The 17,564-nt window shown below is 37.3% G+C and overlaps 2 protein-coding genes across 2 annotated transcripts; both read right to left on the reverse strand.

Moving 5' to 3' along the window:
• Positions 1-1,053: 1,053 nt before the first annotated feature.
• Positions 1,054-2,323, reverse strand: LOC146483327 (uncharacterized). The gene has a single exon (XM_085106014.1). The coding sequence runs from the start codon at positions 2,321-2,323 to the stop codon at positions 1,304-1,306; it is 1,020 nt and encodes a 339-aa protein (XP_084962140.1). The 3' UTR covers positions 1,054-1,303.
• Positions 2,324-15,480: 13,157 nt separating this feature from the next.
• Positions 15,481-16,489, reverse strand: LOC146483328 (adenosine receptor A3-like). The gene has a single exon (XM_085106016.1). It carries the CDS (start codon positions 16,456-16,458, stop codon positions 15,568-15,570), a length of 891 nt encoding a protein of 296 aa, XP_084962142.1. The 5' UTR covers positions 16,459-16,489; the 3' UTR covers positions 15,481-15,567.
• Between the last annotated feature and the right edge of the window lie 1,075 nt (positions 16,490-17,564).

A 17,564-nucleotide genomic window follows, 5' to 3' on the forward strand; every position in this document is an offset into this window, starting at 1 on the left:
TACGGACATTCCGGAGACATGAAGGTTAAGTTTAACTCACGTTCTACCAGACTTCGAGCTTTACTTTAACAACATTTTGTGAGTCAAACAGCTATTTTATCACCAGATGGAAAAGGTGGATTTTCCGGATTTCCCGGAGATATGAAGCATTGGTTGAATTTACTTGCCACCACAGTTCAAGTTTTAATAAAATTTGTTGGAGTCAAACAACCTTTTCAAAACACACGGAAATGATGGATTTTACGGATTTCCCGGAGATATGACGCTCAAGTTGGACTTACGTCCCACCAGAGCTCAAGCTTTAATACAATTTATTTCAGTCAAAAAACTTTTCACCACACAAGGAAAAGGCGGATTTTACGGATTTTGTGGCGATATACATGAATCTTATGTTACTCATTCACGGCACAAATAGTGTTAATCAGATGTTGAGGGATATTGTGGAAAGGTTAATCCTTCAGGAAACATCTATAAAGTTTGTACATCACAGAAATTTGTTTTTGGATTCGTTCGCTTTGATGCCGTGTTCATTGCCAGACAAGCAGACAACTTATTAACGTAAATATCTTCTGCCGACCATGCACGTATCTATCTCGAATTACTTTGATTACGATTGCAAGCATCTTTCAGTCTCAAAAGGCAAAAGGCAGCCGCGAAAAACACAGAACAAAGGGTTTTTGTAAAGAAGTTTGACGATGACAATCATTTCTGGTCTTCATTATTACGTTCGGTCCTAAATACTGACACCAAATGCAGCATATCTGTCGGTCGTTCCTTTGAATTATTGTTAGGAAACAGCGCCATTACCTGGATTGTATGAGAGTTTTGATTGCATTGTTTGGGCATCTGAATTAATTTCATTTAGAGAGCAGATCTATTTCGAACAAGTGTTAAGTCGCTAAAGGCAATCAGGAGAAATGAATGGTCGTGGTTCTCAAGGATTTGACGTAAACATGCAATTTTGTGACTACTGACATGGATTTTACAAGACAGTGTATGCAATATCAAGTTTATTGGGTTGTCGAGGCCTCTTTTGCGCTGCTTTATGTCTAATTCTTTTCGATTTCGTCTGGTAACATAATCAAGGAAGAGCAAAATCGTTAAATTTCTGTGGCAGTTCAGTTTGATGAAAAGCAAGCATTTTGCTTCAATGACTGTTGTTGGACTTTACTTTACGAGAAAGCACGTTAAGCTTTCAAAGTAGCAGATATGCCAAAAAAAAAAAAAACAACAACAACAAACAAACAACCTATATCATTGATGGCATGTAAGCGTTTTTATGCGGGTATAAGTCCCTCTGGTGTCAAGCCAGCGGCATTTTCATTCCAGCCCTTTTCTTCAGAGAGTCCGCAGTTCTTCCCTCTTGAAACTTGAACTCAGGATCTCTAAGAATAGCAGTCCACTGTCCAAACCCGTACTTAGTTATCCCTTCCTTTAGAAAATAGTCCTCTTGTGTTGTGAATTTCAAAACATGACGAATGTTCCTCTGAGAGCGCAAGATTCTTTTAGGCAGGGCGTCCTTTTTGGGGGAGGAGTTTTCATTTTGCACTGGTTCAACAGAAGGCCCGGCGTTGGAAGTTGAATCGCCGAGTCTTGCGTTAACGTCCTCGTCCATATCTGACCCCTTAGCGCCTTGAAGTTTCTGTAGGCACTCGTGACCCTTTAAAGCAACTTCTCGGGATCGTTGTTTTTGATAGTGAACTTTAGCAACGGCAGAGCTGTGTTTTTGGTCTTCCGACAAAATCCTCTGCTCTTCGCTAGTGAGCTGATTGAGGCTTTGCGTTTCAACAATTTGGCGATAACGCGTGGGATGGATGTACTTTCCAATTGCATCAAACACCAGTTTGCTCATGATCTCGCCCAATTTACCGTGTTGGCCTCCATTTCTGTTGACGAGAACGAAATCACACTTGGGTTTAAGCAAAGGTCTAACGTACGAGATGTAGCCATTGAGCACTTGCATGTTTGCATCGGAAAGAATCAAAGAGTCAAATCCATACTTTCCGGCAGTCTTGAACGTTTTCTGATCAATGAATCCACCCTTTTCCTTCGCTGTATCAATCATGTCCACCGTCAAATATTGATAAGTCATAGGACGTGACCCCTTCACTTTGATGAACAGATACATGGCTACGAATTTCGTGGCAAATGTCAAGTCCGAGGGGTTAACTTGAGCTGGACTCGATTTGCAGATCTTCACGGTATTTTCGTAGCGCGGTAGATGGAATTTTACGACCTCCAGCAACTCCTCGATTGTTGCCCAGTGGCCTCTTGCTTCCAGTGTTTCGATGTCTAAATCTTGTGTCCACTGCAATCGCATCATCTTTGCAACTGTCTTTCTCGCTCTTTTGAGGTACAACTCTGTTGTAGAGAACTTTTGAAAGACTGCCTCTGATGCACCGTGTAGTTTTCTGAAGTCGATCATTTCGGAAATAGAGTCTATGTAGCCCAAACGCCCACCATGGCCGAGCTTGCATTCGTCTTGTAAGTAGTCGATAAACTTGAACAACAAATTTGGAGAACATAAACTAAAGTCCACCACGTCAAAAGTCAACTTTTCCTCGTCTTCACAACAAAATCTTAGAAACTTAAAGCATCTTGTAACTATTTGTTGCGCTGCGCGATCCTTCTTGTAACCGCCACCACTTCCAGTCAACCATTTCGTGAACAACTCGGCAATGTCACACGATAATGAAAACGAAGGAAGTAACTTTACGGCATGCTTTGTGCTCTCGGTTGTTTGATCTTGAATTGGTTTCACCATCGGAACATTTCGCGAATCTGTGATTTCTTGCGAACTGGGCTTTTCATCAAAATAAAAGAACCAACTGTGCTTGTTATAAACATGTTTTCTGCACCCTCTTTGACTTTGAAATCCATCATGGTCGCACTCTTGTATTGGGCAGTGATACAAGCTGTCGGTTTCATCCTATTCCAAGTGAAGCCGTTTCGGTTTGGGCGACGCTCCATCGATATCCGACCAATCGACTTTATACTTCTTGTTCATTTTGCCTTTTAAGCGCATCTAGTCGACACGATCTCCTTTTAATCTGAACCATAACCGAGGAGTCGATGACGAGCAAAGGAACTGCATATATGTTTGTATTTGCCAAAGCATGCCCTTACTTGCCCGCCCTCATTACTATTGTGCAAAATTCATGACAGTGACATGCCACCAAACTCGCCCAAGCAGGTCTGAGCGCGCCTTATTGTTTGCCTCATTCCCAAAGGCCACCTTAATTTGGGAACAAAATGGGAATGCGTAGAAAAATGGTCCAAAATCTGTTCTCAAACGACCAATTTGGGAACAATATGTTCTATTCACAGAGAGGAACTCGGAACAAAACAGTCCTAAATGACCAATTTGGGAACAATGTGTTCCATCAACAAAAAGGAACTCGGAACAAAACAGTCCTAAATGACCAATTTGGGAACAATGTGTTCCATCAACAGATAGGAACTCGAAACAAAACAGTCCTTATTTATCAATTTGGGAACAATGTGTTCCATCAACAGATAGGAACTCGGAACAAAACAGTCCTTATTTATCAATTTCGGAGCAATGTGTTCCATGCACAGATAGGAACTCGGAACAGAACAGTCCCAATTTATCAATTTGAGAACAATATGTTCCATTTACAGTTGGGAACTCGGAACAAAACAGTCCTTATTGATCAATTTGGGAACGAAGTGTTCCATTTACAGATAGGAATTCGGAACAAAACAGTCCTAAATGACCAATTTGGGAACAATGTGTTCCATCAATAGAAAGGAACTCGGAACAAAACAGTCCTTAATGACCAATTTGGGAACAATGTGTTCAATTTACAGTTAGGAACTCGGAACAAAAAAGTGTTAAATGACCAGTTTGAGAACAATGTGTTCCATTTACAGATAGGAACTCGGAACAAAACAGTCCTTATTTATCAATTTGGGAACAATGTGTTCCATGCACAGATAGGAACTCGGAACAAAGCAGTCCTAATTAATCAATTTGAGAACAATATGTTCCATTTACTATTGGGAACTCGGAACGAAATATTCCTCTTTTACACTAGAGTGAACATTTTGTTCCTACCTTGTAAAACACCTGGTCCTCTTATAGTCAATAGGAACACAAAAACGAGGAACAGTCCATACTAGAGGAACGTTCCTTTTGGAATATAGGAACAGCCAACGAAACTTAAAATCAGCGAATAAAAGAGTCAAAGACTATAGAAAACCTCCAAAAAGCGTAAGTCAAGCACTTCGGCGAAATGAAAACAATCTTTAAAATTTGGTGAAGTCTCATTCAATCGAAGGCAGTTAAACGCGCCAGGATCAAATTTTGGGAAATGTAGAAGAAGAAGACGAAGAAGAAGAAGAAGAAGAAGAAGAAGAAGAAGGAAAAGAAGAAGAAGAAGAAGAGGAAGAAGAAGAAGAAGAAGAAGAAGAAGAAGAAGAATTTTTACAGTAGGCAGACACACTGTCTGGAGACAAAACACCGATAGGTTATGACTAATGACTGTAACATTTGTAACAAAATCTCAATGAGCAGACATGCTCCACGATTACAAAACAACACTCACTGGGCTGAATACTAAGTGTAGCATTTGTAACTAAAAGTTCAATGGGCAGACATGCTCCACGATTACAAAACAGCACAGGGATGAATACTTACTGTAACAATTACAATAATGTCTCTATGGGCAGACATGCGGCAAAAGTCCAATCACTAGGTCATTATAAGACTGGTTACAAAGTCCCTCTGCATAGAGGATTCACACATTACAGATAAAATACAAACTATAGAGTATAAACTTCAGTTCATAGGACTGGAAGTCCATGGAGAAGATAGCACAGTGTATAATCTGAATACTAACGATTAACATCAATTATTAACATTATTATTCACTGTAAACTTATGTAAGATCTTAGTCTATTATTCACTGTAACTTTCTATGAATGTATGTCGTGGTGAATAAAAATAAATAAATAAATAAAGAGTTAGTAAATAAGGCTTTCAAATTAAACTTGAACAGAATCAGAATCTGTAAACATTCAAGAAGAATTAGGCTGACAAAAACAAGGGGGTGGGCGGGTGTTGTGACCAGCACTTAAAAAAGATCAGTGATTTGGGACGACAAACAAGGACAGGCTGATGAACTCGCATGGTCTTGACTGAGACATCGGAAAAAAGCTGCATCGAATTGGCCTAAAAAGAGCAAAACGTGCCTAGCACATAGGGTGAATTTGATCTTTGAACGTAACTAGGGGAGTGTTTGTCTTGCTAGCATATTGTGTGACAGATCTGTTTAAGTTCAAATAACTTCTCTAATCTTCTTTTCATGGCTGTTGCATTAACTTAATTTTATAATACTTAAAAAAATTGTTTAAAAAATTAACAGTTTATTAACCGATAAATAGCAGTCCATCTTTAATTCACGGCGAAATTGGGGTTTCAGTATAAAATATTGGAAAAAATTTAGTTGTTAATTTACAGCTAAATCGGACAACCATGTATATTTACAAATTTAGCCGCTAAATGATATTAGTTGTAACCGTTATATTGTGTTAGTATATAGTATTTTATATCCAAAAAAAATTAGCCATTAATGTTTTCGGGTCCACGTATATTATATATGCAACAAATTTGTCCGTAAATTTCCGGCCAAATTAGGGTCTACATATATAATATCAAACACATTTATTCGGGTTTTTTTTCACGGCGAAATTAGGGTTTTAGTATATTACATGGAAACAATTTAGCTATTAATTTATTGCAAATCGGGGATCACGTATGTAATATGGAACACATTTAGCCACTTATTCACGGCGAAATCGTGGTTCCAGTATATTACATGGAAAAATTTAATATCCATTAATTTATGGCAGATCGGGCCCACGTATATAATATGGAAGACATTTAACCTCTAATTCACGGCGAAATTGGGGTTTCGGTATATTACATGAAAAAAAAAAAAACCTTTATCCATTTCTTTATGGCAGATCGGGGCAATGTATATGATATGGAAGACATTTAGCCTCTAATTCAAGGCGAAATTGGGATTTCAGTATTTCACATGGAAACAATCTGTTACATTAATTCAGTATGGCAAATCGTCCACGTGTATATTATGGAACACATACATTAATCTTTCAATTCACGGCGAAATTGGAGTTTCAGAAAAGTTTTAATTTAGCTGTTTATTACCGGCTAAATCGGAAAACCATGTATAATAAGGAGGAAATTTAGCCGTAATTTATATTGGTAATTGAACTGAGTGGAGTGCAATTTGGTCTGAAATCATACGCGTGATTTCAAAATCAAACGAGCGCGCAGCGCGAGTTTGATTTGAAATCACAAGTATGATTTCAGTCCAAAATTGCACTCCACTCAGTTCAATTACCACTTAATTACATCCATTTTGAAATCACAGAGTATCATTGTCAATATTAATATTCTATTTGTGTTAATTCAATTCCATTTTGATGGGCTAAAGAAAGGATGCGATTTAGAGCAAAAAATGGTGCAATTTGGGAATAAATTGCACCATTTTGGACCAATCAGATTCCAAGGATCACCAGTGATTTCGAAATGGATGTAATTAACGATGAAATTAGCGTTTTAGTATATTATACCGAAAAAATTGAACATCTAATTTACGGCTAAATCGGGGTTCACATATATTATCAAAATACTGAGGTCAATTGTAAATTTCAGTTTTCTTTCCATAATCAACATTTAGACTTCAAGGAATTTTAAATTTATCCTATTTATTTTGATATCTACATTTAACAGAATTTTTCTGAAAAGTATGTTTCAGATTTTCAGAGCTTTTTCTAGGACAAGAGTTGAGATAATCAGGCCTTTTAATTTATTCAATCAAAACAAGTTGTCATAGGTGTAGTAACAGTTCAGGAATTAGGCCTATGAAATTTAAGCTTAATGTACGGAAAAACATCAGAAATTTTTAGATATTAATGCTAAATCTCAATTTGTTCGATATTCATTTAGGAATGAGGACAAAATAAAACTATTTTCATTTCTTGGTTAAATACGACCCAGTCTGTATCTTTGTAAAAAAAATAAGTCTACCTTGTTACATTTTTGTTCTCATGACAAACTGACAATAAGTGTAAAAATTCGAGTAATGACTTGCTGAGCAAATTTCGATCAGACCGCCTCAACCAATTATTCCTGTTAGAATTAATATTTCGAGAAACTAATGCCATTTCGCTGTCTTTAGAACCTTAAACTAGTTGTAGACAAAACATGAGCCAAATCGATTTTTCGACCGTGACCGTATTTTTTTTTATCTTCCTTTGATTTTTATCATTGTTTTTAGGAATCAGTCAAGCGACTAGCCCCGGTTGTTCAAAGAGCGGATAACTCTATCCAGCGGATAAGTCGCTATCCGGCGAGTAAAATGTACTCCAACCAATACATTTTATCCGCCGGAAAGCGACCTATCCGCTGGATAGAGTTATCCTCTGTTTGAACAACCGGGGCCACCTCATCAGTATTTTCTCGGCCTCGTGAGACTCGATCCTCTACCCGATTCTCGATTACTGAGCCTCGATACTCGATTCTCGTCGTGCGTTATGTTACACATAATCCGAAATATAATTTCATTCTCCTGTTCAATTTACGAGTTAGCTCACAGAGCGCTCTGATATTATCTTTCATCACTATTGAATATTAATTACGATTTTCCCCCCCTACAGGATACTTTAACGGTGTCGACTGTATAACATATAATTTACACGCTTACAAGTCCTCTTTCTGGCATAAACACTCTACTGCCAGAATGAAAATCTTCATACAAACCTCAGGAAAGCGTTCATTAGAAACAATTCTGATAAACGTGTACAATTCTAGTTAAAAAGAGGACCATCAACCTAATTAAAAAAGTAATAAATTTAGAAGACGTATAGTCCCCGTGACCTTCGCGTTACCGTTTTCAAAAGCTTTCTTCTTTTCGCTTGCAAAATTCAATTTTTTCTTTGAACAAAATGAAGGTAAATGCAAAAGTTCACCACATAAAGAAATGAATTGGTGTATATCTCTTAACTGTAATAAAGAAGATATTTTGCATTATGTTGACGACAGCGCGTCTAATGTGTCTCATCTTCCAGCAGTAAATCAAAGTGTTTAGCAATGAATTGAGTAGTACCATCATAAAGATGAAAAGCGAAAAATGGCAGATTGTGGTGTAAGGTCCAGAGATAATAAAAGCAATCATAATGCTCGTTTGTGGTAAATAACAAAGCGAAAACACCAAATATACGTAAAATGTACCAACCGCTAATTTCACACGCCTCGCAACCTTGGCCATCATTTCCCGATTCTGTCCTTCGTCTTGTTGCACTTGTAGGGATTGAATTTGATTTCTGTGGCGTCGAACAATTGAATAAATCTTGCAGTAAAGGATTGTATTGGATAAGAGACAAACAATTGCAATAGAGCTATAAATTTTTAGCATGATGTGTCTCGGAACCCATAAAGGAAAAGACGAAATAAATGAACTTAGCACCTGAGTATTGAGATCACCACAGCAACAAATCGCTTGTGATTGGCAAAGTCCTGATATCTGAGATGAAGATGAATGGCCAAGAATCTGTCAATAGTCAGCGCCAACACACCAAAGTACGAAGCCCAGGTTTAAACATTCCCGATCATTGAAGATGCGATACGCGTGTTTCTGAAAAATGTATTATTTTCAGGGTATTGTTCCAAACGCGTGTAATAAAGTGCAATGTTTAAAGGGTGAACCAGTAATCCAACACTAAGATCAGAAACAGCCAGACTCAGCAGCAACGATTTCAAAGGCTTTGGTAACGACGAAGTTTTTCTTATGGCGTGGATTGTGATACTGTTCAACATGATGGCAGTAAAACAAAAGAAAGCGTTAAAAATGATATTAACACTGACGTGGAAGAGTAATCCTCTGCTTCGCTCATTGTATAGCCGGGGTTCTAACAGAAAAGTGACGATAAAAAAAAAAAACAAACCAGAAGTCCAGTCACTTTTCAAGTTCTATATGGAAAGCGAAAGTTTCGCTTACGTCTGTGACTTTGGACAAAACACGATTCGTTCCAGGAGCGCAGATGGATGATCAACGGTGATGTTTCAAAAATTCTAGTTGGCTTAACATGAGATTCGTCAAATGTCCTTGGGTTCTCTACCTTCGTTTGCTTCAACTTCGTCAAGTCGGTAGCTGCTACTTCGCTTCAATGCAGCGCAGCAAGGAACTAGTCCTTTGCAGCGGCGTTGCCAGCTTTTAAGCCATTAAGCCCGGGCTAAAAAGTAATTTCCATTTTTTTTTATTTTCAGTACCCGAAAGGCGGTATTTTGTTACTGTTTATTTTCTCGTCATTCAACAATAAATCCCAACCTTTTTTAACTTTTTTTTATTGTGGCAAATAATTTAAACCATAACTTTCAAAACAGCATGCATGTATGAAAAAAAGTGCTCAAAGGTTTTGCTCTAAAGAAAGCATAGTCGAGTGAGATACAGTCGTGTCGTGAATATGACTTGATCAAAGAAGGCCGTTGATAAACCGGCGTTAATCCGTCTACGAATTGGCTACACTTTTATACAAAGCAAAGGACGAGATTTTTGATTTTCAGCAATAAAAGTAGCATGACCATCTGTTCTTACGTACAATTAACAATTATTATCCTACGAAATTGCACGAAATATCGCCTGATATTAACTTAGCCGACAAGGCCATAGGCCGAATTGACTAAAATCGGGAGATATTCCTTGAGATTAAGTAGGATAATTGTTTTATATATTATTTAACACATTGACAACAAAGCACAGTTTTATTACAGAATTCTGACGACGGTCTTTATTTAATTTTGCCATTTTTCTTCCCCAAACACGAAATTGTGTATCTCGCATAATATCTCTTCCCTACTGACGGCGAGTACTAATTCAGCACACCATCGCCATAATTAATTTGGGTATTGTTACAATGTGTTGAATAATAAAAGCTGATAGACTTAATTTTCGCTGTAGCTGTATACATCAAACAAAAAATATATATATTAAAACATAAAACATAAAATAATAATAATAATAATAATAATAATAATAATAATAATAATAATAATAATAATAATAATAATAATAGTAATAATAATAATAATCCCCGAGCCGAGTTCTAGCACTAGACTGACATAACATTACGGGTTGATTCTAGGATATTGAGCTGGACTTCAGTATATTAAAATTTTCTGGATCAAGACCATGTTTACAGGAAGTCGATTAAAACAGGAAACTCTGAGAACATGTATTTAAACAGCTTTCTTTCCTTTTCCCGTCTTTGATTTAAACATGCGCTAAATGTATCATCAACAATGCGAAACGATACTGTCGTCTGAACAATATTTCTCTAGAGAGAATTATGGGATTAAAAACCTTTCCCTTTTGAATTTTTTCAGTAAACTGGCTGATTTGTTCCCTTTTTGGTTGTTTAGTTCGATAATAGTTTACTGGAAAGTTGGTTGGTTTGTTGTCACCAATCATGTTCAGTGTCTCTTCGGTTAGAATGGTTATTTCTAATTGCGCAAAGTGTTATCACAATTACGACAGCTAGTGTTATTACTAATTAGTCAGAATTGCGAGAACGTATTATTTTAATTTGCGATATGCAAGTTGTTACGAAACGCGTCAGCCTGTTATTACAATCACAATAGCTCGTTTTATTACTAATCGCGATAACGGGTCATCACAATTTGGGATAGGTAGAAAGTCATTCATTCACTCACTCACTCACTCACTCACTCACTCACTCACTCACTCACTCACTCACTCACTCACGCACGCACGCACGCACTCACTCACTCACTCACTCACTCACTCACGCACTCATTCACTCGTTCGTTCGTTCGTTCGTTCGTTCACCGGCAATTTACACCCCTGCACGTAAAGTTAGATCTTCTTCAGAACTATTAGTTGCTCCTTTCTTTAGTTTGAAGAGTTAGAAGACAACGTTTACTGTTTGTGCCCCTAAATTATAGAGCTCTTTACCGATTGAAATATTAACACAACTGTACTTCAGTTGATATTTTTAAAGATAAGTTAGCAACGATTCTTTTTAAACGAATTTTCACACATTTAGACAATTTTTTCACAAATCTTCAACCCCCTTGTTAGTGTAATGAATTTTCCTCACTTTTGTGAAGCGCCTTAGAACTTTTTTGGATTTTGGCGGTGATGTCGTCGACGCCTAATTTCTTCGCCGTGAGCTCTGGAATGTCCACTGTTCAAACTGTCGAGTACTCCTTAGAAGGTTTGTTTTCTTTCTGAAAACGGTATATGGGAGTTTTGAAAATTTACTCGTATATAAACGAACAAACATGGTCGCCATTTTGATTTTTATACGTGCCCAAGCGTATGAAGGCTTGACCAGTCGACTCAAAATACACCCCACCGCTGACGACGCTCACGGACTTACGTGCAGAATACAGAATCGCAATCCAACATGGCAGACTCCTTCGTAGTCGCTGTCATCACGTTTTACGTGTAACTTGCATTGCAGCGAGACGTTACGATTCAATTTTTCAGCTTTTCATGGGGAATGTTGGGTTACTGGCCTTGCAACCAGAGGTAGGTTTTGTTTCCTTTTCGTCTTCACGTGAATGTAAATTATCGTCCTTCATCTTCGATCGTGAAGTCTGGAAGGTATCACGGGCGACCGCTAAGAGTTTCATCAAAATACATATTTATATTAAGGGCCTTTTTTAGCGTAGAGAAAAAAGCATATTTAGATGCTGATTTTTCAGCAATCATTCTAAATTTCTCAGTAATTGGATTTTCTCTTTTCCCCTGGAAGGTTTTCGTATGGTAATTATTGGCTCTGGACAAAACGTGGGGTAGGCCATGGTGTGTTCGACTCTTAATATTTTTGGGGGGGTGTTTTTAACATCCTGATCATTACCACCGGTAGTCCATAGCTAGGGTAGGCCATGGGGTAGGCCATGGGGTAGTCCATGGCCTACACCATGCATATGGGCTACCCACGTTTTGTCCACGCCAGTAATTATTGGACTTCGATAGCCTTCGTAAAAGAAGATGAATTTTGATCATGTTCTCTGATCGATATTTGATTTGCCTTGTTATAAAAATTTTTCTTTGCTATGATGGTTCCTTACTTCATAAATGAATTTACCTTAATGTACTAGTGATTTTAAAACAGAAATTAGGATTGAATAACTGGAATATAAACTTATTACTTTTATTCTCAAGTTAATAAGGCTTAATCACTCTTTACAGTACCAGTGTTTTTTAGGATTTGCTGTCCATCAGCTGCGATATAAGGTATGAACTGTCATCATTCCTTCGTTGCACTGTCAAAAAAGGGGGTATTTTTCTGACAAATTCAACAAATTATTTACACATATTAAGCTTACCCCTTGTACATTTCAAGGATTGTTACTTACTAAAACTATAACCATCCTTGAAATTTTCAATACACATTACAGTATTGCATTTAGTGCTGTTTTATATCAAATGTTAAGAGCCACTGTACATTATTGTGAGATACTGCGAATGTTAAATTTGTAAATTTGAGATCTTAAGCTAAATCTTAGTAATGAAGGTTTAAACAAGATGCACTGCGATCTTCCAGAATTTGAGCAGCTCTGAAGCAGTTTTCATTGGTTTTCCCTTTGTTGCAATCAGAGTGCTGGTCCTAATTTCATCCTCTGTGGAATTTCTTTGGTTTGATTATTTGAAATTTTTGTCCCAGGTCTGGTCTTAATGCCATTGAACAATTTCTTTTATGCCTTAAGAGTGCCTGACTGTAACTTTCGAGAATCGCTGGCCAAGCTTGAAAAATCGAAATTCCAGATAATTTGCCTGAAGTTTACTTTTGGGGAACTATCTTCGAAAATATTATTTGAATGTTCTGGAAATTTATAGTTTTCGAGAATTTTGGAGAAAACGAAATTACGGGTTTTGCCTCATTAATTATGGAAAAATCTTACTCAAAATTAGCCAAGTTTAATATGCTTGTGTTGAAACAGTACGCAACGTTACAAAACGAGGTTGGTTTTGAATAAGAGCATAACTCACCTTCTTTCTATCAATGGGACCTATGTAAACTTTTGTAGAACTTTGGAGGGTTTATGGCTCTTTGAAAAATTAATATTTTGAGGACTTCGCGATGAGGTGAAAATTGAGTAAGATTGAAGGTTTAAAATGCATCTTGGTATGTCAGGTATCGACTCGAGAGGAACATTGTGATAAAGTTTAGGTCTTCGTCTTTGATAATATGAAATAAAAAATCTGGGCAATCAATGCACGCGCTGACGAAAACCAAAGTTAGCGAGGCTTCGTTAACAAATTTGCATAATTCGCAACTGTTGAGAAAAAGTTGTTGTGGCGACTCGGTGAAAACATTGACCCAGGCTATCTTCAAATGGTCATTTTTTCTCATATTGCATTTGCCTGTTTCGCTTTCTTGTTTAATAACGTGGTAGAAAAGGTTTTGAAAAAAAAATTGCACGCCATCGGGAAAGAAGACATTCGCCAAATTCTGGTGGGAAATTTGCATAATGCAAATCTCCCAATAAATCTTTCTGCAAAGAAATCTGATTGGGAAAGTTTCGTGAAGAGACTATTTGACCGAAACAATCCATATGAAAGGAGTCAAAACAACCTTTAATTATCCGATTTCAACAAATAATTGTCGAATCTTAACCTTTAAAAATTAATAGTGCCAAACTGATACTCGCTATTGCGTCCCTCGGTAGTTTGTAGTTTTTTTACAAGTTGGAAGGGTCGGAATAATCGAAAAGTAGCACAATGAAATGAAGTTATATTCTCAAGTGACGTTTTCGTTGATGTCGCCATTGTCGTTGCTTAAGTTCCCTACTGTCAGAAATTGTCAACGATGTGTATACTGCGAGTTTTTATTTTTAGATTTTAAAACATGCAAACAAACGTTTACAGTGTTTTCTTTCATCATAATTGTCGCACTTCCAAAAATATATTAAGAACTACCCGTATTACTTTTCTGTCTTGTCTGTAAGCTTGAAACTTTGATCCGACAACTTTATATTGAAACAGCTGTATGCGGTAAACGATATTAATAAAAACTGGATCATCGTATTATACAATTCCAGGGATTTGATTGGCTTAGCGGCCATGGTATATGAGCCATTAAACCATGCCCGAGAAATAGAGACCATTAAATTGTCGTCTAATCGTTCTTGCAAAGCGAAAACAGCAAAATCTAGCAATATTTCTTGATTGTTTTTAATAAAACAAATATTCCACTCACGCTTGCTGGATATGAGATGATTATAGCCAACTCGGCGCTACGCGCATCGTTGGCTGTCTATCATCTCATATCCAACAAGCGTGAGCGGAATAATTGATAATTATTTAATGAAAGATGACAGAATGTTTACTTTTTAAAACCAGCCACGGTTTATTTTATCAGTAAAGAAAATTATTAACCGCTGAGTTGCTTTATTGATTATCTTGTAATTCTTGGTGTACAACATTTTTTTTTCTTTGAAAGTTCATGGTGATTTCTCCATCCCTACGAGAACCCTTGTACAACATTTTCACATGCGCTCTCTTTCTAACACGTTTTTTAAAGCGTATTAAAATAATCGGGGAAAATCTTCCAGAATTACTTAGAAGTCAACGCATTAATAATAATAAAAAAAAAAAAGATTTATGAGCTTGATAAGGGAGCACTTCAATTACGCAAGTTACCACAATTTACTTATTTACAACGTTCTATTGTGTGACGATATTCTCCGTCCGTACCGGAGCCCTGGCGGTGTCACTTAATATATATAAGACATATTTACACCCTTGCCTTCCTTCTGACACGACTAAAACATCCCGGGAAATCCTCTTTTTTCATTACTCAGAAGCAGACGCGCACCCGAGCTATTTAAGAGCCATCGAATGGGGTCTCGGAATGGGAAAATTAACCACTGTGACAAAATGCTGAGAAACTGCATTAATCAAGGCAGTCTGATCGCAAATCGATACATTGCGATGTTTATATGCACGAAAATTTAGCTGACAAAGTTCTCTACCTTTTTGGACAACGTTCGATCTCGAAAATTGACAAAATAATATTCTAAACTATTATTTGACTGGTTTTTTTTCCAGGGCGCTGGTTTAGATGTCACTGTACCTGAGCCGCTTCCATTAGATCATCTGCTAAGTTTAACTCTTAAGAACTGTGGTAAGATACATGTGTAACAAACAAGGAAACTACCATCATCAATTATTTCGCCGAATTAAAATATTCATACAAACCCCGACTCAAGAAAGCCTTTATCACCATAAAAAATTGTAATGAACAACTGCAACGATTTTGGGGAGAAATAAAGGGACAGTCACCCTAGCTTTGGAAAGTACAAATTTAGACAGTATATTAGTGCCCAAATAAGAAAGAAAGTCTGAAACACGCGTTCGGTTTAGCCCAATTACTCTGGCGTTACCATTTTCAAAAGGTTTCATCTTTCCTCTAGGAAAATTAATACTGTAATTTATTTGAACGAAATGAAACTAAATGAAAAATTTCAACACAGTGAAATGAATTAATTCAGCAACGAAAGATGTTTTGCATTATGGTGATGACAGCGTGTCGAATATGTCTCATCCTCCAGCAGTAAATTAAAGGGTTTAGCGATGAATTTAGAAATATCATCGTCCAAGAGTATTGAAAATTAAGCCTTGTAGTTGTGCTAGGTCCAGAGAAAATCACTGCAATCTTAAAGCAGATGTGTGGTAAATAACAAACCAGAAACACCAAATAAACGTAAAAAGTACCAACCGCTAATTTTGCAAGACTCGCAAAGTTCGCCATCATTTCCCGATTCTGACCTTCGTCTTGCTGCACTTGTAGGGATTGAATTTGATTTCTGTGTCGTCTCACAGTTGAATAGATCTTGAAGTAAAATATTGTGTTGAATACCAGACAGGCAATTTCAATAGAGGTATAAATTTTTAGCCAGTCGTATAACGGTATCCTCAAAGGAAGAGACGAGAGAAATAAGCTAAGGACCATTATTAAGATCCACACAGCAACAACACGCTTGTGAGTCACAAACTCCTGATATCTGAGATGAAGATAAATGGCTAGGAATCTGTCAATAGCAAGAGCCAACACTCCAAAAAACGAAGCATAGGCCGACAATGTAGCGACAATGAAAGTTGCAATGAACGTATATTTGTAAGTTGTATTACTTGGATTAGTTTGTTCCAAACCCATAGCAAGAACTGCGATGTATAAAGGGTGAGCCAGTAATCCAACACTAAGATCAGAAACAGCCAGCCTCAAGAGCAAAGTTTTCAAAGGCTTTGGTAACGATGAAGTTTTCCTTATGGCGTGGATTGTGATACTGTTCAGTATGATAGCGGTACAACAAAAGAAAACGTTGAAAGTGATATTAACAATGTAATGCGTGGAAGACGAGTCTTCTGCTTCGCTCATTGTAGAAATTGTAAAAATTTCCAGTCACCTTCCAAGTTTTATATGTAAAGCGAAAGTTTAACTTACGTTCATGGGTTTGGACAAAACACCATTCGTTCCAGGAGCGCAGATGGTTGAATGGTCAACGATGATGTTTCAAAAGTTGTCCAAACATCTGATTCGTCAAGTTTCCGTGGGCTCTCGACATCATTCTCTTCGACTTTGTTAAACCTGTAGATGCAACTTCGTTTTAATGCCACCAACAAGGAACTAGTTTCTTAAAGTGGCATAGCCAGCCTTTAAGCCATTAAGCCCGGGCTTAACAGGAATTTCCGAGATTTCTTGGGGTTGTTCTTTTATAGCCGAATGGCCGTACTTTTTTAAGTGCTTGTTTGATCACCATTCAGAAGTAAATCTCAACATTTATCAACGATTTTTAGTTTTGGAAATAAAATAATAATCTTCAAAACAATATGTATGGAAACAAAAAAGCTCAAAGGTCGCGATCTTGGAAAGCAAAGACGAGTCACCGATAGTAAGTGACAGTTACGCTCATGAATATAATTTCTTCATCAACAAAGCCCATTAAGAACCCCGTTAATTCACAGAATCCAACGAGGAATCAGCTGTGCTTTAATGTACAAAGCAAAGGATTACATTTGTGACTGTCAGCGATAAAAGCAGTATGTTCAATTAGCAATTATTCTGCCAAATAACACGGAATATCGCCTGATACATAAGCGACGAGGCCGTAGGCCGAGTTGGCTAAAACCAGGGGATATTCCGCAAGATTGAGCAAGATAATTGTTTTATTATTCAACAAATTGATACAATGCACAGGTTTATTGCAGAAAATCTGGAGCTGATCTTTATTTTGCCATTTTTCTCCCCCCACACACGACATTACGTGTGTTTATGGCAGGATATCTGTTGGCTAAGGGCGACGAGTGTTCAGTGCATCATGACAATAAGTTGGGCGCTACATTAGGTTTAATACTAAAAGTTGGTGTACTCAATTTTTACCATGCATTAAAATAAAAAATATTTGAACACGAAACATAAATAAACTGAGAACCCCTACACAGCCCTAGCACTAGGTTGACATAACAATGCGGGTTGGTTCTGGG

This window comes from Pavona decussata, unplaced genomic scaffold, assembly GCF_977016875.1.
Source record: "Pavona decussata unplaced genomic scaffold, jaPavDecu1.1 SCAFFOLD_39, whole genome shotgun sequence".
Taxonomy (NCBI): Eukaryota; Metazoa; Cnidaria; class Anthozoa; order Scleractinia; family Agariciidae; genus Pavona; species Pavona decussata.